The 24,572-nt window shown below is 43.4% G+C and overlaps 2 protein-coding genes across 2 annotated transcripts in view; one reads left to right on the top strand and one right to left on the bottom strand.

Moving 5' to 3' along the window:
* The first annotated feature begins 197 nt into the window (after window positions 1-197).
* Window positions 198-24,572, top strand: part of G6PC3 (glucose-6-phosphatase catalytic subunit 3) — a 159,591-nt gene continuing 135,216 nt past the window's right edge. Inside the window, exon 1 of the mRNA XM_030220975.1 lies at window positions 198-257. The gene's annotated coding sequence lies outside the window, so the exon portion shown is untranslated. The remainder of the gene's footprint in view (window positions 258-24,572) is intronic.
* LOC115481657 (protein slit-like) lies at window positions 8,403-9,509 on the bottom strand. Its single transcript, XM_030220978.1, has one exon. The coding sequence runs from the start codon at window positions 9,474-9,476 to the stop codon at window positions 8,517-8,519; it is 960 nt and encodes a 319-aa protein (XP_030076838.1). The 5' UTR covers window positions 9,477-9,509; the 3' UTR covers window positions 8,403-8,516.

The following is a 24,572-nucleotide window of genomic DNA, read 5'->3' as shown; positions in this document are numbered from 1 at the left end:
GTTAAATAAATTAGCCCTTTCTTTTCCTTTCCCCAGAGTGAGTGTGTTAGCCTTGGAAAAAGTAAAGCCTCATTAGTATAGAGTATAGAGAGAACTTGGCAAAGAGAGATTTAAACTAGAGCAAGTAATCTGATGTATAATAATGCCTTCATGGTCTATTCATTTCTTTCCATGTAGGGGGAGGGCTGGTCACCCTCGGGCCTACCAGGACATAGACAGATATCACTGTGAATAGTTCCAGGCAAGGAACTAATGAGGTACTGTTTTATTTTTGTGGAACTTGCCCATTACTGGCATGAGGGCTGAGTTTTCCTTTAGTGATAAGCATGACGTACCCAATCACAGGTCAATTAATTGAGAGGCATGTACCTGCCTGGATGGAATTGCCGGGATAAAAATGTTCCAGTATTTTATTGTGGGTGGGTTGCATTACATCAGTATCCATCATCAGTCTGAGAGCTCTAGTCATTAATAATTCCTATTGTAATAAATATGTTGTTTTTAATTAGATTTTAAATGATGCGAGAGGAATTTAATATATGGGTTGGGGAATTGTACTAACCTGCACTGTACAATGTTTAAGAAAATATACTCAGAACATTAGGGCTAGATTTTTATTCAAGTTTCTGTACAATATTATAAAATATTGGGTTTCTGCCAGGTACTTGTGACCTGGCTTGGCCACTAGTCTGACCCAGTATGGCCACTCTTATGTTCTTATGCAGAGGTAATGCAGTAATTTTAGCCCTCAAGGGAAATGTGCCACAAGGGAAATGTGCAACAAGATAAATATTGCTAGAAAGTCTGAATTATTAATTATGCTGGATCGGTATAAACTCACTCTGAGGCTCAGATGTATTCTTTCTTGTTTCTGCTACTGGTTGGAGTGGTGATGGAGGTCTTGTATCTGTAACTTGATGGTGATCCTTGCTGGGAGAGAAGTCTTCTATTTGCAGATCGGATGGGAGTGGAACATGGAGAAAGTCTTAGGTGTTTCCAGCAAAGGTGCAGAGAGAGGTTCAGTGAAGGTCCAGAGAGTGGGGTTCATTAAAGGTCCAGAGAGAGCGAGTTCAGTGAGAGAGTCCAGATTTTATAATTCTTGTTCGAATATCAGAGCTGTAGTCACTGAATTCATGTAGTTTGTACCAATCGAATCACAACTCAGGGATAGTTGAGACTGGTTCTTTCTGGTTTTGGACATGGAGGCATTGAAAAGTTGGTTTAGTTGGTCGCATTCTTCCTGGCTGACCAGCTATTGTGGTACACATTCCAGAATATACTTGACAAGATTAAGAGGGTCATTGTCAGGTAGACAGTCTTTCTTTTGTTATATCCAGCCTTCTAAGTCTGACTTTGGACATTTTGCACAAAATGTCCAAAATCCAAATAGGAAAGAAGGTCATTTTTGAAAAAAGAAAAATGTTTTTTTTTGTGTGTGAAAAACAAAGAAAATCGAAGGGTGGTGGATGTTTCAACACATATACCGCTCAAAGAGAACGCAGTGAAGGTATTATACAGGTGGTATCTCACTCCGGATCGGCTCCAGCGAATTTTTCCTACAACAGTGGGACTGTGCTGGAGGGGATGTGGATTGAGAGGAACTATGGGGCATATATGGTGGCGTTGCCTTAAAGTTAAAGCATTCTGGAAGGCAGTGCAAAATAGACTTCAGGGCTGGTTGGGCCACCCGATACCCTGGGTGCCGGGGGTGTTCCTTTTTTCTACACCAGTAAGTAGGCTGACATTTTGTCAACAGCAGTTGCTGAGACAGGCAACAGCAGTGGCCTGAGTGACAGTAGCGTTGCACTGGAAGCAAAAGACGGTTCCCTCAGTCATGAGATGGCAAAACAAACTAAAATATGTGTGTGAGATGGAAAGACTCATAGCAGTACAAAAACATCGGACAGGACAATGGCATTCTATATGGCAGTTCTTTGTAAATGCAGTTAACTAAGATAAGAGTGTGAATGTAGTAATTGAGTGTGGAGGACTAGAGAAAGGTTTAGTTAAAGGGAGGGAACCGGGATCGTGGGGGTTTTGGGGGGGGGTTGTTTTTTTTTCTGCGAGGGGGGGGGAAATAAAATGTAATAAAGTTGCTGAAGTCTAGGATGGTTCAGTGCTAAAACAATGGGGTGGAAGCGAAATATAACATTGGGTATATAAATTGCTTGAGGTTTCCATGTAATAATGTGAAGATTGTTTGTTTAAGAGCTCTGTTGTAAAGTTTGAAAGATTAATAAAGACTTCTCACAAATAAAAAAACAAAACAAAGAAAATCAAGTCATTGGAATGTAGGAAGGGCCAGCATTTTTAGTAGATTGGTCCCCCAGACATCCCAGGAGAACACTGGTGCACCCTAGGGGGCACGGCTGTAGACTTCAAATAATGCTGCCAGGTACATGTCTGAGCATTACTCCCTTATCTTGTCTGCTGAGCCCCCCCCCCTCCCCACAAAACCCACCATCCTCAACTGTACACTACTACACAGTAGCCCTATATATGGGGCACCTATATATGGGTACAGTGGGTTTCTGGTGAGTTGTGGAGGACTCAGTTTCCACCACAAGTGTAACAGGTAGGAGGAAGTATGGGCCTGGGTCCAACTGTCTGTAGTGCACCCACTCACATTTGGGGGGGGGGGGGTAGGAGGGGGTCAGTAACCACTGGGGGAGTAAGGAGAGGTCATCCCTGATTTTCTCCAGTGGGCATCTGTTCATTTAGGGCACCTTTTTTGTGCCTTATTCATTATTAAAACAGGTCTAGCTGAAAACGGCATAGTTTTAGTCCTGGAAGGTTTATTTTTTTTGTTCCATTATGGCTGAAAAATGTCCAAATCCCAAATCCTGACCTTAACAACCCCCCAACATGCCCCCTTGAGATTTGGATGCACTGCAGACGAAAGCATAGTAAAATGTCTATAAAATAAGTTTCCAAAATAACAATTTGGATGTTTTTGTGAGAAAAATATCCAAACGCTGTTTTATGCCACTTTTTTTTTTTTTTTTTCCGAAAATGAGCCCCAAATTTACTTGTTTTCCATAAACTTTCAACATTGTTCAATGCAGCAACATTATGATACATTATCATTTTGTTTCACCTTTCACCTTACAATGTTATATGTTCATTCCAGAAGCATAGCCAAGTTTTAACGTCAGGGGGAGCAGTTCTTTTGTAAACTAGGTGTCAGTGTGAAGCTGGTGGGCTGATCTGCATAGGTGCCAATTTATTCAAAATCTGTTTGGGAGAGTGACTGTTCCCCTTGCACCCCACCTAGCTACGCCTCTGGCTTATTCATTTATCAAGCTTATCTGCATTGATGTAATATTATCATTATTGATTGCATTCTGTATCAATCCATAAGATATTATTAGTTACATTAATTATTGATTAGGCTTAATTACATTAGGAAGTATTATTGCATTATAAGTACATAAGTAATGCCACACTGGGAAAAGACCAAAGGTCCATCGAGCCCAGCATCCTGTCCACGACAGTGGCCAATCCAGGCCAAGGGCACCTGGCAAGCTTCCCAAACGTACAAACATTCTATACAATCAAGCCATTGTGACATCACTAATGAGGTTGGCTCTTATTGGTGGAATGAGCCACTATGACATCACAATAGGTTAAATCACTGCTCTATGTAATAAAAGTGAGCCAAGTAGAGGACATAAGTACATAAGTAATGCCACACTGGGAAAAGACCAAGGGTCCATCGAGCCCAGCATCCTGTCCACGACAGTGGCCAATCCAGGCCAAGGGCACCTGGCATGCTTCCCAAATGTACAAACATTCTATACATGTTATTCCTGGAATTGTGGATTGTTTTACATTCTCACAATGTTAGTGTATGATGTGTTAATTGATTACAGTGGCATTTCTATGTTGCATCTTGGTTCTGTGATTAAACGCAAACCATTGTTTTAGCTACTATTTCAAGTTGCCTGGCACCTTTTGGAGTGTCAACCATCTTGAAATAAAGGTGGGGGGGACTGTAAGGGGCCTCTAGGCCCCTTGCCTATATAGCTATAATACAGAGCTTGGTTTGACAACCTCCTGCAATAACAGAGCCCAATGGAGGGTGAACTTTAGCCTGAATTCGCTCAGCAGCTGGAACTGGACTACTTAGCTGATGTCATTATTGCACAATCACTGTGCCCTGAACCTCTTGTACAGAGCCCAGCTTGACTCTGCCATTCTGATGCCTGGGTTTGGGAACTTTCCTGAATTCCAAATACTGCATCTTCAGTAACGTAAAATATGGTTTCTGAAGTCCGAATGTTCAGAACAAAGGGAAGAGCTTGCTTATCTTCAAAGATAAGGTCTCTACCAGAACCATATAAAGGAGGAGCTGGAACCTAAGAAAAGTAGCTGGTGTTACCATCCGACCTGAATTATCATTGTTTTAAGTTTCTACCAGCCATCCTCTCTGCTGCTGCACTGCTGGGTCCTGCCAGGGCTCTTCTGAATCCATCTGTTGTCCTATACTGACATTGTCTGCTACCCTCATCTATATCCAGGTTGTATAACAGCTCTGTTATTGCTAAAAGGTAACATCAGGAGGCCTGATTTCAGAGCCTAAAACCAAAGCTTGTTTGCATTTACTCTGACTAATTTTCTGATAAGAACATCTGTTTTTTATTTTCTACCTCCCATTTGCACTTAATTCTTTGTTGTTCATGCTTGCACTTTTGGTTGTTCCACTTGCTTGTTAAATAAATAGCCTGTTTCCTTGCTTGTCAGTTCTAGGAGCTATAGAACTTGGATTCATATAATTTGTGGGACGGGGTTTTAGAAAATCCTTATAACAGCTACCATTACACAATTTGTCCATCCCACTCTTATTGTATATTCAGAAAGCACAATACTATTGCTAGCTGCACCTACAGCACTCCTGTGCCATTGAAAGCCCTGCTGATCCACCCCTTACTGGAACAGGAAGTAACATTTGATGGAGCAGAATGGTAGGGCCTTCAGCAGCACAAAAGCACAAAGGTTCCCTGACATGTGATACTATTTTAAAATCTGCCGTTTCTATGCCAGAGGAAGGGAGATACAAAAGAGAGATATGTGGGGCTATGGGGACAGTGGGGACAAAAAATGAGGCAGTATATGTAGAAGTAAAATGTAGACAGGCTAGAGCCAGCCTGAATATTTGAGAGGCATTGCCATCCCCTCCCCCTCCCCCCACCCCCATCCAGACAACACCCGTGATGACGACCCCCAGCAAGTCTCATTCGCATGTGTCTCATTTTACCCATTCCCGGCTGGTTATTATTCCTTGTCAGCTCTCCCACATTCCATTGATTTGACCTAATATTGCTAGGTCATCCACCCCAGACCTGGCTTGTCTGTTTGGGTTTCTTTTTCACATGTTTCAGGTTAATCTGATATTAGTATTAATTTTTTTCTGCTTCTGCCACTGTCTGTGTGTGCTAGTTTAAGTATTTGATGGGAATATGAGTGAGCTAAAGTAGAGACAGCCTGAAATAGGAGTCAGACAGCTAAGGAGGACTGTGCTGTGGGCTTTCTGTTTATAGTAGGATGCCAATAAGCAAGTTCTGATTGGACTGGAAAAGGACTTGGAGTGATTGTGGACAATACGTCACAATCCTCATCTGAGCATGCGGCAGTGATCACAGAAGCAAGTAAGATATTAGGAATTATCCAGAAAGGAACAGAGGACAAAACTGAGAATATCACATTTCTTCTGTACAGACTAGATCTTTAAGCTTTCTGTGTGGTTTAGGTCACCCCAACTTACAAAAGATACAGCAGAACTAGAAAAGATACAAAAAGGGCAACAAAAATGATAAACAGGATAGAACAGCTTTCCTCTGAAGAAAGACAAACTAGATTAGGGTTGTTTGGCAAGAGGAGACAATTTAGAGAAGACGTAGAGGTTTATAAAATTGTAAGTGGGGTGTATGAGGTTAATAGGAAATGGTTATTTACCCCTTGAAGCAATACCAGGACTAGGAGATATCCAATGAAACTCTGAGCTTTTTTTGAGGGGGTACTGAGTACTGGCACCTTTTCCGTTGTCTGCTAAACTTGACCCATGGTCCCCAAGTTTTAATGAAACAGCTCAGGCTGTTTCATTAAAACTCCCGGGAGGGAGTGGAAAACATGAAAAAGGATCTGAGGAAGCTAGAAGAATGGTCTAAGGTTTGGCAATTAAAATTCAATGCGAAGAAATGCAAAGTGATGCACTTAGGGAATAGAAATCCTCGGGAGATGTATGTGTTAGGCGGGGAGAATCTGATAGGTACGGACGGGGAGAGGGATCTTGGGGTGATAGTATCTGAGGATCTGAAGGCGACGAAACAGTGTGACAAGGCGGTGGCCGTAGCTAGAAGGTTGTTAGGCTGTATAGAGAGAGGTGTGACCAGCAGAAGAAAGGAGGTATTGATGCCCCTGTATAAGTCGTTGGTGAGGCCCCACCTAGAGTATTGTGTTCAGTTTTGGAGGCCGTACCTTGCGAAGGATGTAAAAAGAATTGAAGTGGTGCAAAGAAAAGCTACGAGAATGGTAAGGGATTTGTGTTACAAAACGTATGAGGAGAGACTTGATGACCTGAACATGTATACTCTGGAAGAAAGGAGAAACAGGGGTGATGATACAGACGTTCAAATATTTGAAAAGTATTAATCCGCAAACGAACCTTTTCTGGAGGTGCGAAGGCGGTAGAACGAGAGGACATGAAATTAGATTGAAGGGGGGCAGACTCAAGAAAAATGTCAGGAAGTATTTTTTCACGGAGAGAGTAGTGGATGCTTGGAATGCCTTCCCGCAGGAGGTGGTGGAAATGAAAATGGTAACGGAATTCAAACATGCGTGGGATAAACATAAAGGAATCCTATTCAGAAGGTTGGATCCTAAGGAGCTTAGCCTAGATTGGGTGGCAGAGCCGGTGGCGGGAGGTGGGGATAGTGCTGGGCAGACTTATACGGTCTGTGCCCTGAAGAGGACAGGTACAAATCAAGGTAAGGTATACACAAAAAGTAGCACATATGAGTTTATCTTGTTGGGCAGACTGGATGGACCATGCAGGTCTTTTTCTGCCGTCATTTACTATGTTACTATGTTACTACATGACAATTCTGCCATGTCATAGATTCTGTGACTGGTTCCAGGGAGCCTGGCTATTGTGGGATGGGTACCTCAGTGATCACCCCACCCCTGAAGTGTGGCCTAGCATTTGAGTACTGGCACCTTTTTTTGCTAGAAAAAAAGCACTGATGAAACTAATGGGGAGCAGCTTTAAAACAAATTGAAGGACATATTTGTCTTCGTTTTCATTCACCTCACAATTAAGCTGTGGAATTTTCTGCCAGGAGATGTTGTCAAGACATCTAGCAAAGGAATGTGGATAAGTCCATAAACAATTATTAGCCAGGTAGCAAAGCCATAGTGTATTCCTGGGAATGAGCAACAAGGAATGGATGTACCCTTTGGGAACTTCCAGGTACTTCCCATTGAACCAGACTGCCTACTGTCAGAGAAAGGAAACTAGGCTCAATGGACATTTGGTGTAACCCAACATGGCACATCTCATGATTTTATTTTCTTTCAAAGGAAAAGAGGCCCACAGCCCCCCCCCCCCCCCCCCACCAAATTAACAATCAGAACCTGGCTTGTTTCTGCCAATTAGGATATATCAGATAGCCAATAAAATCCAAGTATGCAACAGAACAGATGTGCAAATGCTACTTAGTCTCTGCAGGTGCTTCCATCCAGCTGTTTGGTCTCCAAAAGCAGCAAAGCACATCAGCAAAATAGCACTATAGAAGGAAGTGTGTGCAGACATGTTTTGGGAATGATAAACAGAATCTGAACTGAGTGAATTTATGGTAATTTCAGCATCCTTTACCACAACAGCCAGCCCACCCAGTACAGTCAGTGGTCAAAACCATCAATGCAGAGTGATCATGTGAGCTGTGGAATGCATCAAACTAAGAATGGTTTCCATGGTTCCAGATTCCATGTGACACTTTATTATTTTAATTATACTGTTAACATTTTGAGTATGGGCTATGCTATCAATGAATGATATACACCATAGGTCAGTAGCATGATGAGGTTTTCCCACTTTGTGTTTGTCAGGAAAATAGTTCAGCTTGTAACAACTAGCTCTATAAAATCACAGGATACTGAGAGCAGGTGGTCTGTGCCATGTAGTTCAGATTGACTTCACTGAGCTAGAGAAAGCCTGTGTGAAGGAGACATGCTCCAAACGTGGGGCAGGAGATGAGAGGATACAAAGATGGGGAGTAACTTAGCTCGCTGGATGGGGACTAGGGCAAGTGCACAGTGCTAATGATATATTGTCATGAACCTCTAGCAGTGTTGATTACAAAACTCTTTTGAGACCTAGATACAGAGGCTAGAATTTTCAGCAGAACACAGTAGAATGAAATGCACTAGTCTTGATCCTCAGTGGGAGCTCAAAGTTTGAGAGCTCCCTTTCTGGTAGAGCTGAGTAACTCTAGTATTCACCTTTCTTGGCCCTCATCTCACTTCTCCTGTGAATCAAATGGACCATCTAATTCACTCCAGCTTTTTTCCTGGTCCTTCTTCCTCTTCCTCTCTGCCATAACAATGGCCGCCATAACTGTCACTACGACAGTGATGGTAATGACAAGAACAGTGGCTGTTTCTGCCATACAAAGCTGGGTGTCCACTGACATGAGGGGATATCCAACTAGCTGCCAAGGGCTGGAACATGAGATGTTTTCATAATCGTCCATGTGCAAGTGACGTACACTCATGATCTTACCAAACACCCTCTGCAGTTCGCAATCACAGGTCCAGGGGTTCCTAGATAGCAGCAGATGGGTACTCAGAGTGTGGATATTCAAAAAAGTCTTAAAATTGAGATGGCTGAGGTGGTTTTGTGAGAGAATGAGCAGGTTCAGAGAGTGTAGAGGGGTAAAAGCTTCCACATCAATGATGCTGATGTTGTTATTGGCAAGGTTTAGGACCTCCAGATTCAGCAGCATGAAGAAGTAGCCTTCATGGATCACTTCCAGCCTGTTGCATTGGAGGAATAGATAGCAAAGCTTAGATAAGCCTTGAAAAGCCCCCCTTTCAATAGAGATCAGTCGATTGTAGCTCAGGTCCAATTTATCCAGACTTTCCAGGTGTTGTAGGCTTTTGAAACGCAGGGATGTCAACCAGTTAAAGGACACGTTCAACTCCCTCAGTGACACCAAGTGAATGAAGAAGTCATGGGACAATTGGCGGAGGTGGTTGTTGCTAAGGTCGAGCCTCTTCAGAAACCCTAGGGGCTCAAATGCTTTGGAATGGATCGAATCAATGTAGTTGTCTGACAGCAGAAGGATCTTCATGGACCACAGAGCATCAAAGGAGTTTGCCATCAGTTTGCTCAAGTTGTTTTGCCTCAAGTCTAGCATCTGTGTGTTGTCTGGGATGTTTCTGGGAACATAGGTCAGTCTGTGACCCCTGCAGTCCATGAAATTGGATAACTTATAGCAGAGACAGACATGAGGGCAGGCCCTGGCACTCTCCAGGGGCAGCCCATATAGAAGAAGAGCTACAATAAATACAAACATGCTGGAAAAGCAAATAGTGTCAAAGGTCAAAGTGCTTTATCAAAGATCCTGGTTCAAATTGTTAGCCAGACATCAAAATGCCTTCCAGTAGGGAATAGCTTGTTTTTAGAAAATTTGGTGAAAGAAGTTCCTTCATCAAGGAACAGGGGAAATTCATATTCCTCCTCATCCAGCACTCAATGGTGTTTCCATGAAGATTCCAGAGGGGGACAGGATAGCGGTCATTTATGGCTTGTGGTGCTGCTGAATAAGTAATAATCCCATGGAGAAGCTCTTTGTCAACTAGAGGTCCACCCCCCCCCCCCCCCCCCACTTGAAGCAACAGTGTCTGCAGTTACTTCAGGCCTCTTTTTCTTTTCTCTGATTCTCTCTCTTTCCAGTAGCATTTCCTTTTCATTAAGGATTTCTGCTTCCTAAAAGTCAAATTGATAGCAAAAGGGAGAAATCTGTGATTAATCATCAGTATTATATTCCTCATTCATTCATTCATTGAATTAAATTTATATTTGCTCATCTACCATGGCTTAAAAGTACAGTAATACAATTCTATCATCATAAATACATGGTCAAAAGAAGACTTCACATCAACATACAACACTAAAAAAAGTCAACTTCCACAGAGTAAAACTTCAAACATTTATAAAAATGTTTAAACGCAAATCCTTCGATGAATGATAGCCTTCACAAGTATATATCCTGTCTTACAATCAGCCAAATTTCATTCTATATTTAATTTTAGTGTTCTGAAAACTAGAGTTGGGAACTTTACTACTACTACTACTTAACATTTCTAGAGCGCTACTAGGGTTACGCAGCGCTGTACAAATTAACAAAGAAGGATGGTCCCTGCTCAAAGGAGCTTACAATCTAAAGGATGAAATGTCAAGTTGGGGCAGTCTAGATTTCCTGAGTAGAGGTGTAGTGGTTAGGTGCCGAAAGCGACATTGAAGAGGTGGGCTTTGAGCAAGGACTTGAAGATGGGCAGGGAGGAGGCCTGGCGTATGGGCTCAGGGAGTTTGTTCCAAGCATGGGATGAGGCGAGGCAGAAAGGGTGGAGCCTGGAGTTGGCAGTGGTGGAGAAGGGTACTGAAAGGAGGGATTTGTCTTGGGAGCGGAGGTTACGGGTAGGGACGTAAGGGGAGATGAGGGTAGAGAGGTAAGGAGGGGCTGCAGATTGAGTGCATTTGTAGGTTAGTAGGAGAAGCTTGAACTGTATGCGGTACCTGATCGGAAGCCAGTGAAGTGACTTGAGGAGAGGGGTGATATGAGTATATCGGTCGAGGCAGAAGATAAGACGGGCAGCAGAGTTCTGGACGGACTGAAGGGGGGATAGATGGCTGAGTGGGAGGCCAGTGAGGAGTAGGTTGCAATAGTCAAGGCGAGAGGTAATGAGAAAACTAGAGTTGGGAACTTTATTCTAAATCTCTTTGATGGCCTTCTGCCTGAATGGTAAACCAGCAAATATTGTAAATAAATAAATAAATAAATAAATAAATATTAAAGAATGAACTGTACAGCATAGGCAGTAAATGTAATTCCTCCAGCTCTAGACTAATATGATTCCAAGCTTTCAAACCCTATGTGAGGGAGTCTATAGGATGCCACCCATTACACACGGATATTCCCTCACAGAACCACCTTAAGATCCATGGTCCAACACAAGGGGGAAGTGACACAAGAGTGGTGGAGCCAGAAGAGCAGGAACTAGGAAGTATAAAAGCTAGGGGCACAGCCTGGTTAAGGAGGAAGTCTTTGTGTGAATTCCCACTACTACAGTCAGGTAGGCCAAGCCTCACCTGGAATCTTGCAACTTTTGTATTTTGACCTGAACACTTGAGAAACCAGGCTTGGGATAAATAAAGCGTGCTGCTGTGCTAAGAGACAGTAAGGTACACAGTGGCCCTAAGAGCAGGCCACATGAGGACATGGTTGCATTACAGACTAGTTTCATGTTGTTTTTATTTCTCTTACCTATGAATGTAACAGGGCCCTGACCTACATCTTTAATAAATGTTATTTTTCATTGTCTTCAACTGCTGTGTGGTCCTGTCTTATTTGGGGCCTAGGCCTGCCCTCATTCCTAGTGAGAAGAAACACGCCAGGCTCTCTCTCTGTGAGAATAAGTAATCTTCAAGGATAGCGGAAAAGTTTTTTCAAAATGCTCATTTTATATTTTTCTCCTCTGACGCAAGACTCAGAATATGACCGGTGAACCCTGATGCAGGCGACGAAACGCTGGCCCACCGTTGGTTATGGTCTGTCAGTTGAATTAAGAAGAGAGTGAAGAGCTGAGAGCAAGGAAGATCGACTCGAAGCTAAGTAGCTTGTTAGATTTTTGTTGTGGATAGAGTTCTAGAATGATACTGTTAGAGCACAGCACCTTTCCATAACATTGAATAACAGGTGGAATGTATTAGGAGGTTTTTTATGCCGTTTTAAAGCCGATGATGAAGCAGTCCTGCTCAAGTTGCGTTTACCTTTTGAGCTTCTTGAGGCTTTTTCCTCCTTTAACAATAACTTGATATAGTCAGACTTTTTGAGGACCCTCACACTATTATTTATACATCTGGGCTAAAAGTTAGACATTTTGGTCTACATCTGTTTTAATATGACTCTCAAGGCATATTTTCAAAGCACTTAGCCTTCCAAAGTTCAGTAGAAACCTATGGAACTTTGGAAGGCTAAGTGCTTTGAAAATGAGCCCATAATTAATTAAGTCACCAAAAGGTGCTCTAAATGACCACTGGAGAGATTAAGGAATGAACCCCCTTACTCCCCCCAGTGGTCACTGATCCCCTCCCATCCCCCAAAGATGTGAAAGAAACAGTACATATCAGCCTCTATGATGGCTTCAGATGTTATGGCCAGGCCTATTAGAGCAGCAAGCAGGTCCCTGGAGTAGCCTAGTGGGCAGTTCAGTGCATTGTAGAGAAGGGGACCCAGGCCCATATCCCACTTGTTACACATGGTGGAAACCCACCAAAACCTATTGTACCCACATATAGGTGACACCTGCAGACATAAAGGCTAATGTAGTGGTGTACAATTGGGTACAGTAGGTGTTTAGTGGATTTTGGAGGGCTCACCATACTATATAAGAGGGTAATGGTGAGATGGGGACCCGGGATCTTTTATGTGAAGTCCATTGCAGTGCTCCCTAGGGTACCCTACTGCTCTGTTGGGTTGTCTGTGTCAGTGACGTAGCCAGGTACTATGAACACAGGATATGTCTCATGCTGCCGCTTCCCCCATACCTTAAAATCACCTCCAGTCTTTGCCCCGCTTCCCCCCACCCCCGTACCTTAAAATTACTTCCAGTCTTCACCCAGGCAATGCCATCAGCACTCATGGGCTGCCTGCAGCATGCACCAGGGCTTTCTCTCTGAACTGTCATAGGAACATACATAGTAACATAGTAGATGACGGCAGAAAAAGTCCATCCAGTCTGCCCAACAAGATAACTCATATTTGCTGCTTTTTGTGTATACCCTACTTTGATTTGTACCTGTGCTCTTCAGGGCACAGACCGTATAAGTCTGCCCAGCACTGTCCCCGCCTCCCAACCACCGGCTGGCACAGACCGTATAAGTCTGCCCAGCACTATCCTCACCTCCCAACCACCAGCCCTGCCTCCCAACCACCGGCTCTGGCACAGACCGTACAAGTCTGTCCAGCACTATCCCCGCCTTCCAACCACCAGCCCCGCCTCCCGATCTTGACTAAGCTCCTGAGGATCCATTCCTTCGGCACAGGATTCCTTTATGCTTATCCCACGCATGTTTGAATTCCGTTACCGTTTTCATTTCCACCACCTCCCGCGGGAGGGCATTCCAAGCATCCACTACTCTCTCCGTGAAAAAATACTTCCTGACATTTTTCTTGAATCTGCCCCCCTTCAATCTCATTTCATGTCCTCTCATTCTACCATCTTCCCATCTCCGGAAAAGGTTCGTTTGCGGATTAATACCTTTCAAATATTTGAACGTCTGTATCATATCACCCCTGTTTCTCCTTTCCTCCAGAGTATACATGTTTAGTTCAGCAAGTCTCTCCTGCTCCTCAGAAAATAGGAAGTTGCATCAGAAGGGGCAGGACAGTTCAGAGAAAAAACCCTGGTGCAGGCCGCAGGCAGCCTATAAGTGCCGCTGGAGGAAAAAGAGAGGGACTGACAGGGGGTGCGGCCTGTGTGGCCAGTCTACTAATAATGCTTCACCATCCCCCATCCCCCACCCCCTTCATACATCCTAATGGCTTATTTTTGTGTGTTTTTCTCTTGGATGTTTTGGTTTGTTTTTTGTTTTTTTCCAAAAAATGGTTCAAAATATAGATGCACTGAGCACAAAAACATCTATCAAATGACCATTTTCAAAACAAAATTTGTACGTTTTTCTGGTTTGAAAATGGCCATATTCACTATTGGATTTTTGAACGTTTTCCACAAAATGTCCAAAATCGGAATTAGACATCATATCAAAAGTGCCCCTCCACATATAGAGCTACTGTCATAGGCCTCCAAGCCTACTTAACAGCATGAACACACCCAAGTACACAAAAAGTGTGGGCATATGAAAGTTAATGTCCAGAGTCTGTCTCTATCAAACTTGGACAAGCATTTTGACAAGCAGAAGGACTGAGTGAGAACCCACCAGAATGAGGTTGGCAGAAATCCAGGACTGGCCAAACAGTCTTCCTCTTGGAATGGGTAACTTAGCAGCTCTGAGTTAGGGGTGGGGGGACAACAACAACCCTACCAAAGCCTAAAGACACAGAGCCCGATATTCAGACCGCAGGAGGCAGCCTACATAAGTGCAGCAATCAGCATTGACCCCAGATGTTCAATGCTGGGTCATTTTCTGTGACTGGCATTGAATATCCATTTTTATTTTTTTTGGCCAGCTCAAACTTAACCAGCTAAGTGAATATTCAGCACTGGCTGGTTAAATTTATAGTGGGCAAGATAGGACTGCTATTTATGCGGTCATACTTGCCTTCTAACTTAGCTGGCTAGTGTTTTAATATTCACCAATAGTCAGCTATATGCAATACAGCCCATTAGCTACTATGTATTAAGCGCTAATATTCAGCGGAGATGACAGGCTATCTCGCACTGAGTATTAGCACTTAGTTGGCTAAGCACTGTTTAACTGGCCAGGAGCCATTCCTGGCCGGTTAAGTAACACTGAGTATGGAAGGGGGAGGGGCAGAACCTAGAAAGACACAAGGAGGCTGCTATGTGCCATTTCTTCCTTGGAAAGTTCAAGGCTTGAAGTTTGAACTCAAGGAAATAAAAATGACGGTCAGAAGAGAGTAAGTTAAAAATAAAAGATTAAGTCTGAACTGTCATACTTCTCTCTGTCCACATCAGATACATCACTTGATAGGTCCATCAGTGCTGAATATGATCTTCAAGCCCCTTATCCACCTCAACCCAAATATAAAGCTTCCTTTGTCCTATACTGAGGATAATTTTCTCTATGCTTCTTAGCCATTCTCCACCGAGTTCCCTCCGGTCCACTCAGAACAGGAAGGGATCCCCCTCCCCAGAGTTCCCTTTGAAGGGAACTGTCTCTATCTCTTACTAGCCCTCTCCCAAACTTGTGCTACTTCACAGAGGGATGGTTGTATGTTTCTCTTACCTCCTCTTTTAAAGCATGCTGTGCCCCACCATGCCTCTTGGCACCCCTCTGCCTCCTGAGTGCGATTCGGCAGGTCCTATCTTTGTCTCTGGTCAAAGAGCTATAATAGATGCTCAGCTACACCAGGAACATTTATAAGGACTCAGCTGTCAGTATAAGGTAGGTGGGAACCATTTCTCATTAGTAAACCTGAGCTGCTCAGCAGGCAGGTCAGAAAAGGAGTCTGCAATTCATGCTGCTCTATGTCCTCCTAAAGTATTCATCACAGTATCAGGTTTTGCCCATTGAGGTCCAAGCCATGAAACATTCATCCCCCCCCCCTCCATAATTTATTGAATATATTTATTTAATGGAGATTTATTACCTGCCTTTATGAAGCGATTCACTTACAGCAGATACAGTTTAACATAAAACGTACAATTGTGTTAACAGCATAACAATAGTAAAATGATCAAGTAAAAACATAAATTACAATGTGAAATTGAAGCAAACTGAAACCTAATAACAGGACTACCATGAAACAGGATCAAAATATGCACATTTAGCAGCACAGAAAGTAAAATAACAGATATATAATATGATGTCAGCATAATACTAATGAAATATCTCATAAGCACATTTAGAACTTTTACATATTGCTATGATACTAATGCATTTCTACAATACAGCATAGCATATAGTTATGGGGCCATGTGCAGATATATAGCTGGGGGACAAGATGGGTGGTACAGAGTCAGTTGGGATAAATAGATGGATGGCTAAACTAAAGGCAAGTTCTTTGTACAGTTAAACAAAATATAAGGAATTGATCTAAGTGTGTGTAGCAAGCTAGTCCAGGTGCAGAATGAGTGTCCAGTGTATGGGAGAAGAGCCAGGCTTTTAACTGCTTCCTGAAGTAAAGGTAGTTTCAAGTTATACGTAGCCCCTCAGGGAGTAAATTCCAGAGCATGGGGGCTACTCCTGAGAAGGTTTGCTGGTGGGTATCACATTGTACAATTTCTTTTGATGAAGGGACAGATAATGATGCTCCTTGAGAGGATCTTAGAGGTCTCAAAGGTGTGTAAATGGCTTATTCTTTAAGTACTCTGGCCCATTTTGTCTGAGGGCCTTAACAATCAAACGTAGTGTTTTAAATTTAGGCCTGTAAGATACTGATAGCCAGTGTAGTTTTTGTAGGAAGGGTGTGATGTGGTCACACCATTTGAGGCCTTTTATCAGTCATGCTGCGGCATTCTTTGAATTATATGGAGCTGATGCACTCTTTTTGGTTTGGCAACTGTACAGGGCATTACAGTAGTCTAGTCATGATATCATATATGGAGAGAGATTTCGTAGCTGCCGTAGGTGATAGAGACAGTTTTTAAAGGCTGTTTGAATCTGCGGGATCAGAGCGAGTGATGAGTCTAGATGTATCCCAAGATTTCTGACCTGATTTGAGGGAAGGTCATACTTCCCAAAAGGTATTTTGAAATCAGGTGTATGTCCATTTGTGTTAGGTACCCAAAGAATCTCTGTTTTGCTTGGGTTTAGGTAGAGTTTGTTGTTTTTTTTGCCCAGTCCTGAGTTGTGATTAGGCAAGTAGACAGTTTACTCAGAGCTGTGGGTAGAACTGGTTCAATGGATATGAGTATTTGCACATCATCGGCATAGATGTAGAATTTTGTGTCCATTAACCGAAGCAGCTCAGCCAGAGGCTTGAGGTAGATATTAAATAAAATGGAACAGTATGGACCCCTGTGGCACCCTACAGTTCAGTGCTCAAGGTAATGATGTGCTGTTGTCGGACAGCACCAGCGATCGTCTCATTTTGTGAGAACTCTTGGAGGAACATCCTTATATGTCAATTTGAAGACCCCCTGAGGAAGGCCTTTTTGGCCGAAACATGGACCGTGTAGGGTCCCAATAAAACTTTTTGGTGCTCTTACCATCTGTGGTTTCAGTCTGGTCGTTCTGGCTTTCTTCCGCTTGTTTTGTTGTTTTTGTGTTTTTTTTGCGGGAGATTCGGACTCTTTTTTTTTTTTTTTGTTCTGTTGCTGAACAGAACTGATTGTTGTCTATCTGACAAATAGAATTTGAACCATATAAGTACTTTACCACTGACACCTGTTTCTGCTATTCTTGAAAGCATGATATTATGATCCACAGTGTTGAAGGCTGCTGAGAAATCCAGCAACACTAGTATCAAGGCAGATCCACTGTCACGGTTTCTGTGCAGATCTTCAAGAAGGGACACAAGAAGTGTCTCTGTTCTGTACCCAGGTCTGAAGCCAGATTGACATGGGTCTAACCAATTACTTTCAATTAGCTAGTCATTGAGTTGAATGCAGACTGTCAGTTCTATAGGTTTTGCCAGGAAAGGAATGTTAGAGACTGGTCAATAGTTTTCAGGCTTGTCCTGGTTGAGCTCTTTTTCAATAGGGGGGAGCACCACAGCTTTTTTTTTTTTTAGTGTTGTTGGCAGCTGTCCTTCCCCAAGGGAGGTGTTAATTTTACTGGCCCCTTCAGTGAGGCCTATGTAATGCCCTCTTCCTCCCATAACGGGCTATTAAAAGACACTGTCCAAAACACATCAATTTTATTTTATTTATTTATGTACTGCCTAGTCCTAAGCAGTTTCCAATTTTCTTTTTCAGGTACTGGTACTGTCACTAATGGGCTCACAATCTTGTATTTTTTTTTCACAAATATTATATTGTAGCTGGGGAAATACAGGTCTAACTGAGGGATATGTTACAAACAGAACTATAAACTTTTATATGCAAGATAATTACTGTTTTGCTAAATGTAAAAAGGGGAGGACAAAGGGACTTCAGTGATGTCTGTCACGTCTCAAATAACTTTGGACTAATGACTAGACAATCTCTTCACTAACCCGCAAAACCTCATTTAATTTTTATTTAACAATTCTTATTATTTTTTAATTTAATGTATTTTTGCATATGCCTGTATAGTTTAGTTCAACAAATCCATATTCCTTTATGTCCGGTACTTATCTTGGTTTAAATGCTGCCTCACTCTACAGCGCCACACCGTTTCACAGAGGCTTCTTCAGGAGCGGTTGCAGCAACCGTAGTACTCTATAAATCAAAAAAATGCTCAGTTAATGATTTTTTAGCATTAACTTCTTTAGCTCTGAAGATTAGTTGTACTTATAGCTACTAAATCGTTCAAAAAATATGCAGTCAGCTCTTAACGTTCCCTCCTGCATAAAGTTTTTCCAATCTAGCAGTTGAACTTAAAATAGCGACTGGACTTTTAAATAGACGCTGCTACTCACGTACCAATGAAAATGCAGCTGAAAAACTATTGGTAAAAAAAAAAAGGAGTCCATACGAGGAGATGGGGGGAAAAATGGATCAATAAACTTCAAACAATTAAACCGCAAGGTTTAAATATAGCTCTGAGCTGGTGTTAGGTTTTCAGCGGTAAAGGTGGTTTTGTTTTGGGTGCAGTTCTCTGAGCATTGGGAGGGAATAGGAAATGACCTCATTAACATTTGTTTGAATATGTTTGCATGCTATTTGCACTAATCTTTGTCACGCACGTGGTCTCCTGCGCTAGAGCCCTTGCAGCATTCTGTGCTCGCTAACAGCAGCACTACTCCAGCTCTGATCTCCTCTTGCGCCGGTGTTGGGTTTTGAGCACTTGCCCATTAGGGACACTGAAATACCTACTGTAGCTGGATTGTAACTCACCTTGAGCTACTACTGAAAAGGTGTGAGCTAAATACCCAAACTCCCCTCCCTTCATACAGCAAACTGCATTTGTTCACATTCAGATAGATGGCAACAGATAGGAAGCCCCTGGCCCACCCAGTCAGTCCATTTGCACCTGCTTGCTGGTCTTACTCCAGCTGTGGCCTTCTCCTTCCTGCCTTTAAGCGACCCTTTACTGAAGTGTGGTAAAATTTTGCATTTAGTGCATGTTGGATGCAAAAATTAACACATGGTGCTAGCTGTTGAACGTGTTCCCAGAATGGGCCATGCAGTTACCGCTGTTAGTTCTCAGCATGTTCTCATACAGTTAAATGCAGTTACACTAAATACAATGCACAATTCAGGCCCAGTCCCTGCCCCCTAATAAACTATACAGTAGCAGGTGAATTATGGGCTGTTTTAGCTACCACATGCACACATGGCTTAGCAGAGGGCTCCTAAAATCATTGGGCCCAATATTCAGACCGCAGGAGGCAGCCCACATAAATTCCACGATTGGTGCTGATCCCCGATGTTCAATGCCAGGCCGTTTCTGGTGGCCTGCATTGAATATCCAGGGAAGTTTTGACCAGCTCAAACATAACCAAGTGAATATTCAGTGCTGGCTGGTTAAGTTTATAGAACTGTTAGTTATGAGGTCCAATTAGCCCAGTAAACTTAGTTGGCCAGCGCTTGAATATTCATGGTTAGCTGGCTATATCGTCTGATATAGCTAATTAGCAGCTAAGTGCCAATATTCAGCAGAGATAATTGGCTCATACTGAATATTAGCAGTTAACCAGCTAAGTGCTATTTAACTGCACAGGAGCAGTTCCTGGCCAGTTAAATAGTGCTGAATATTTGGGGGGGGGGGGGGGGGGGGGGGAATTGGGTCTATCCTATGCGTGCTTGAATTCTGGTATCATTTTTGTTCCAACCATCTCTGGTATGAAGTTTGGTCCAAGTCTCCACCATCCTTGCAGTAGAGAAAGTATTTTTTATTTCTTTTGAATCTCCAGCTTCTATAGTTTATTTAGATTTGCTATGTATACGGCTTTAACTGTCCAAGCAGAGCAAAGCAGTGTATATACAATAATTAGAAAAAGGAAAGGAACGCTATTAGCAACAATAAAGTAATCAAACACACAAAAGAAAAAGGGGGGACAGGGAGTAGCTGGTGACCAGGCCAATCTGTCTCTCCAAAAGCCTGTTTAAACAGGTAGGTCGTTAACTCAGCCTTAAAATTCTCAAGGGAAAGATTACCAGGGAGGGACAGGGGAAGATTCTTCTTTCTTGCACTTCACACCTGGAACAAAGCACAACATCTGGTCTACTCAAAGTGGGCAAACCCAGGCCCTTCAACTATGGTCATTCAATGAACGAAAAACTCTAGCAAGCGAATAAGGAATCATGAGCCAGGATAGGTAATTGGGAGTACTCATGCTCAAGGCTTTAAAGGTTAATATTGCTACTTTGTAAATGAAGAATAGTTCAACGGGTAATCAATGATATTGTTTCAGTAAAGGTGTAGCATGATTGGTACGGCAAGTGTGACAGAGTAATGTTATGGCTGTATGTTGAAGGGTGTGTAATTTCTTCAAGGTTGTATACGGTAGGCCAGTGTATATAATATTGCAGACAGGATGTTGAAAAATGATCATGTCTTTATTTTCAGTGTCTGATATACTGCAAGTGATCCCTGAGGTGACTATCAGGCTTATTTTCGAAAGAGAAGGGCGCCCATCTTCCGACACAAATTGGGAGATGGGCGTCCTTCTCTCGGGGTCGCCCAAATCGGCATAATCGAAAGCCGATTTTGGGCGCCCTCAACTGCTTTCCCTTGTGGGGACGACCAAAGTTCACAGGGGCGTGTCGGCAACGTAGCAAAGGTGGGACTGGGGCATGCTTAAGAGATGGGCATCCTCAGCCTATAATGGAAAAAAGAAGGGCATCCCCGACGAGCACTTGGGCGACTTTACCTGGTCCATTTTTTCTTGTGACCAAGCCTCAAAAAGGTGCCCAAACTGACCAGATGACCTCCCCTTACTCCCCCAGTGGTCACCAATCCCCTCCCACCCTTAAAAAAAACAAAAAACTGAAAACATTTTTTTTTTTGCCAGCCTCAAATGTCATACCGAGCTCCATGACAGCAGTATGCAGGTCCCTGGAGCAGTTTTAGTGGGTGCAGTGCACTTCAGGCAGGCGGACCCAGGCCCATCCCCCCCCTATGTTACACTTGTGGTGGTAAATGTGAGCCCTTCAAAACCCACCAGAAACCCACTGTACCCACATGTAGGTGCCCCCCTTCACCCCTTAGGGCTATGGTAGCGGTGTACAGTTGTGGGGAGTGGGTTTTTTGGGGGGGTTGGTGGGCTCAGCACACAAGGGAGCTATGCACCTGGGAGCAATTTGTGAAGTCCACTGCAGTGCCCCCTAGGATGCCCGGTTGGTGTCCTGGCATGTGAGGGGGACCAGTGCACTACGAATGCTGGCTCCTCCCACAACCAAATGGCTTGGATTTGGTCATTTCTGAGATGGGCGTCCTCGGTTTCCATTATTGCCGAAAACCGGGGACGACCATCTCTAAGGACGACCTAAATGTTGAGATTTGGGCGTCCCCGACCGTATTATCAAAACGAAAGATGGACGCCCTGCAAGGACAGCCCCAGGAAAACTTGGGCGCCCCGTTTGATTATGCCCCTCCAAGCGGTTTACAATTTCTATCATCTTATGTATACACGTGTATGAAAGGCCCAATATTCAGCCAGCGGCAGGCAGCACTTTTGCTATAAGGCGCCAGCATTAAACCCAGATATTCAATGCCGAGCAGTTTCCAGCACCTAGCTTGGAAGATCCAGGTTTTATTAACCGCTAAAAAGTTACAGGCTATGCCGATATTCAATGCAAACTGGTTATCGTTTTAGTTGTTTAGACCACTAAAATGATCCCGTTTAGCCACAAAATATTGGCACCTAACCAGGTAAGTCATATGATACAGCCGATTATGTGCTAGGAGCTAACTGGCAATATTCAACAGAGATAACTAATTATCTACCGCTAAACATTGGCGGTTAGGTACTGATATGCTATTTAACCGGTCAGCAGCCATGCCAGGCCGCTTAAATAGCTTTGAATATCGCAGGGGGGGGGGGGGGGTAGGAAGACAATTTGTATCTTCTAAGAACTTATCGAATGGTTGTACCATATCAGAGCATTTTTCAAGGTGGCAACACAGAAGCAGTAGAAAGGGCATCATTTCTGCCTCCTGCCTTTTAAAGGTGTGTGGGGAGGGGGCTTGGAGGTTCAAGTGAGTCCAGAGTCAGTTGTGGGATCAGGGGAAGGGTTTAACAAGCTCATGTGGGCTCAAGGATGGGGGAACCTTTGCTTCCGCAATGGATCTTTATGGTAGTATTAAGCTGGTGTAAAGGTTCTACCCTTCAAAATGAATAAAAAACTGCAGCAGATTTTAGCACAGTTTTCTTATATATATTTTTTTGTTACATTTGTACCCTGCGCTTTCCCACTCATGGCAGGCTCAATGTGGCTTACATGGGGCAACGGAGGGTTAAGTGACTTGCCCAGAGTCAGAAGGAGCTGCCTGTGCCTGAAGTGGGAATTGAACTCAGTTCCTCAGGACCAAAGTCCACCACCCTAACCACTAGGCCACTCCTCCACTCCTTATATTCTAGAGCAATTTAAGATTTAGCTGTTTGCGTTTATTTTGCATGCCCATTACACTGCCCCTTAAGCACAGTAGTTGCATGCTAATTTTCCTATGTTATGCCCCCCTGCGGAAGAAGATTATGATTAGCACAGGAAGAAACAAGCATAACCCCCCACCCCCAATGCATAGCTTACACAGCAGGACATATACCATTGTGATGAATGTGCCTACTGTGAACAGCCTCCATTTTAGTAGTAAGCAGGCATTGACTGTAGAGAATGACACAGGGACAAAATCTGTCTCCGTGGGTTCTGTCTCAGTCCCCACAGGCCCAGTCTCCATCCCTGTCCCATCCCCATGGGCTCTGTTCTCATTTGCAGAAGCCTCAAACACTTATGATTTTATATTAAAAACTTTTTATTCAAGTATAAAAAGGAACAATATGCTGTGCAACTGTTGTGTATAAATTACAAATATAAAACAATAACACCTAGCAGATATAAAAACCCTCCCATCACCCTCTACCCTTCCAACCCCCAACAATAGCTGAGGAGCAACATTAAGAAATATTCTCACATGGAACCTCCCTCCTGAAGTTGACAAAACTGAAGAGAAAAGGATGTTCTGGTGGCTCATGCTTCTAAGTATTGTACTCAGTTCACAACTACTCAGACTACCAGACTGAATGGCAGAATGGGTTACACGAAAAGCTGAAAGGCCTAAGGGAAGATCAGAAAATCACACATCTGGGTCTGTCTGAAGGCCAGCTGTTTGCCGCACTAGGGTTGGTAGCTATCTAGAATTCAAGATTATTGTGGATAGAGATAGGAAGGGATGCTGTGAAATACAACTATGAGGGACACATACATAAGAGAAAGGAATCAATATACACGTCTGTTTTCTAACAATAGCAACCAATCAGGTAGAAACCAGCAGGTGAGCTTACCCATGGGACAGACTAGCTTTAAATCTGTGTTCAGCACACCAGAGGGCAGGGGAATATTGTAGCCACCAGGCAGGAGGCACCTGCATGAGATGATGAGAAGGAACTGCTGAGGAACCCACACCCGCTGGCCTTGTTGAGGTGAGGGCTCTCACCTCTAGGCCTACCGACCACAAGGAGCAGGACAGGAAGCTTAAAAAAGTAGGAATTCTTGATGACTGTAGGGGTGACTTAACTATTTAGAAATGACAATCAATACATACAATGGTGCCCCCCCCCCCCCCCCCACAACCCTGGGAAAGGGTGGGCACAAGCACCAAGTTGAATGGTGTTTACTAGAGAAAGGGAGATGTGGAGGATTGCCACTAAACAATAGGAGAGAGCTGAAGAGAGACATGAAGGCCAAAGCTGGAGATAAGGCACCGGATGTGGCCCCTGTGAACCTCAATTTTTCAGCTCTCCCAAAGGAGTATTCTATGATGGTATGGGTAGTCAGATATTATCTCCTACCAACCTTCTTACCCTCCATGCTCTTCATCAACTTCTCCTTTATCGCTCCACCTCCTTACCTATCCCTATCCTTTCACTCATACCTCTTTTATCCCATTTACTCCTTGTTTATTTGTCCTATCACATACCTCCTTTGTTGATTTTGATACTATAGATTGTATTCTCTTGTTACTATGTAAGCTGCATTGAGCCTGCGATGAGCGGGAAAGCGTGGGGGTACAAATGTAATAAATAAATAAATAGTCTTATGGCTCTTGTGGTACTCCTCCTCTGCCTCATCTTGGGGACAGACTATGGGAGTCATGAGCTAGGTTCATTGGGGGGTAGCCTTTGTCACCTGTAGGGGAAAGCAGAATAACAGAGTGCAACGTGTGTGCAGTCAATGACTCCTCTGACCAAGGGGAAGCAGTCTAAGGGATACAAATGAGCCATGTTGTTCTGGAGTGCCTGGGCAGTAGTAGGGAAGGTAACATGGTCAGAGATGTGGATGAGGAAGGCACCAAGGAACTGGGCTGGACAATTAGAGATGGTGGGTGAGACCTGCATTGA

The sequence above is a fragment of the Microcaecilia unicolor genome, chromosome 12 (assembly GCF_901765095.1).
Source record: "Microcaecilia unicolor chromosome 12, aMicUni1.1, whole genome shotgun sequence".
NCBI classification, from domain to species: domain Eukaryota; kingdom Metazoa; phylum Chordata; class Amphibia; order Gymnophiona; family Siphonopidae; genus Microcaecilia; species Microcaecilia unicolor.
This window is presented reverse-complemented; position numbering and strand designations above follow the sequence as displayed.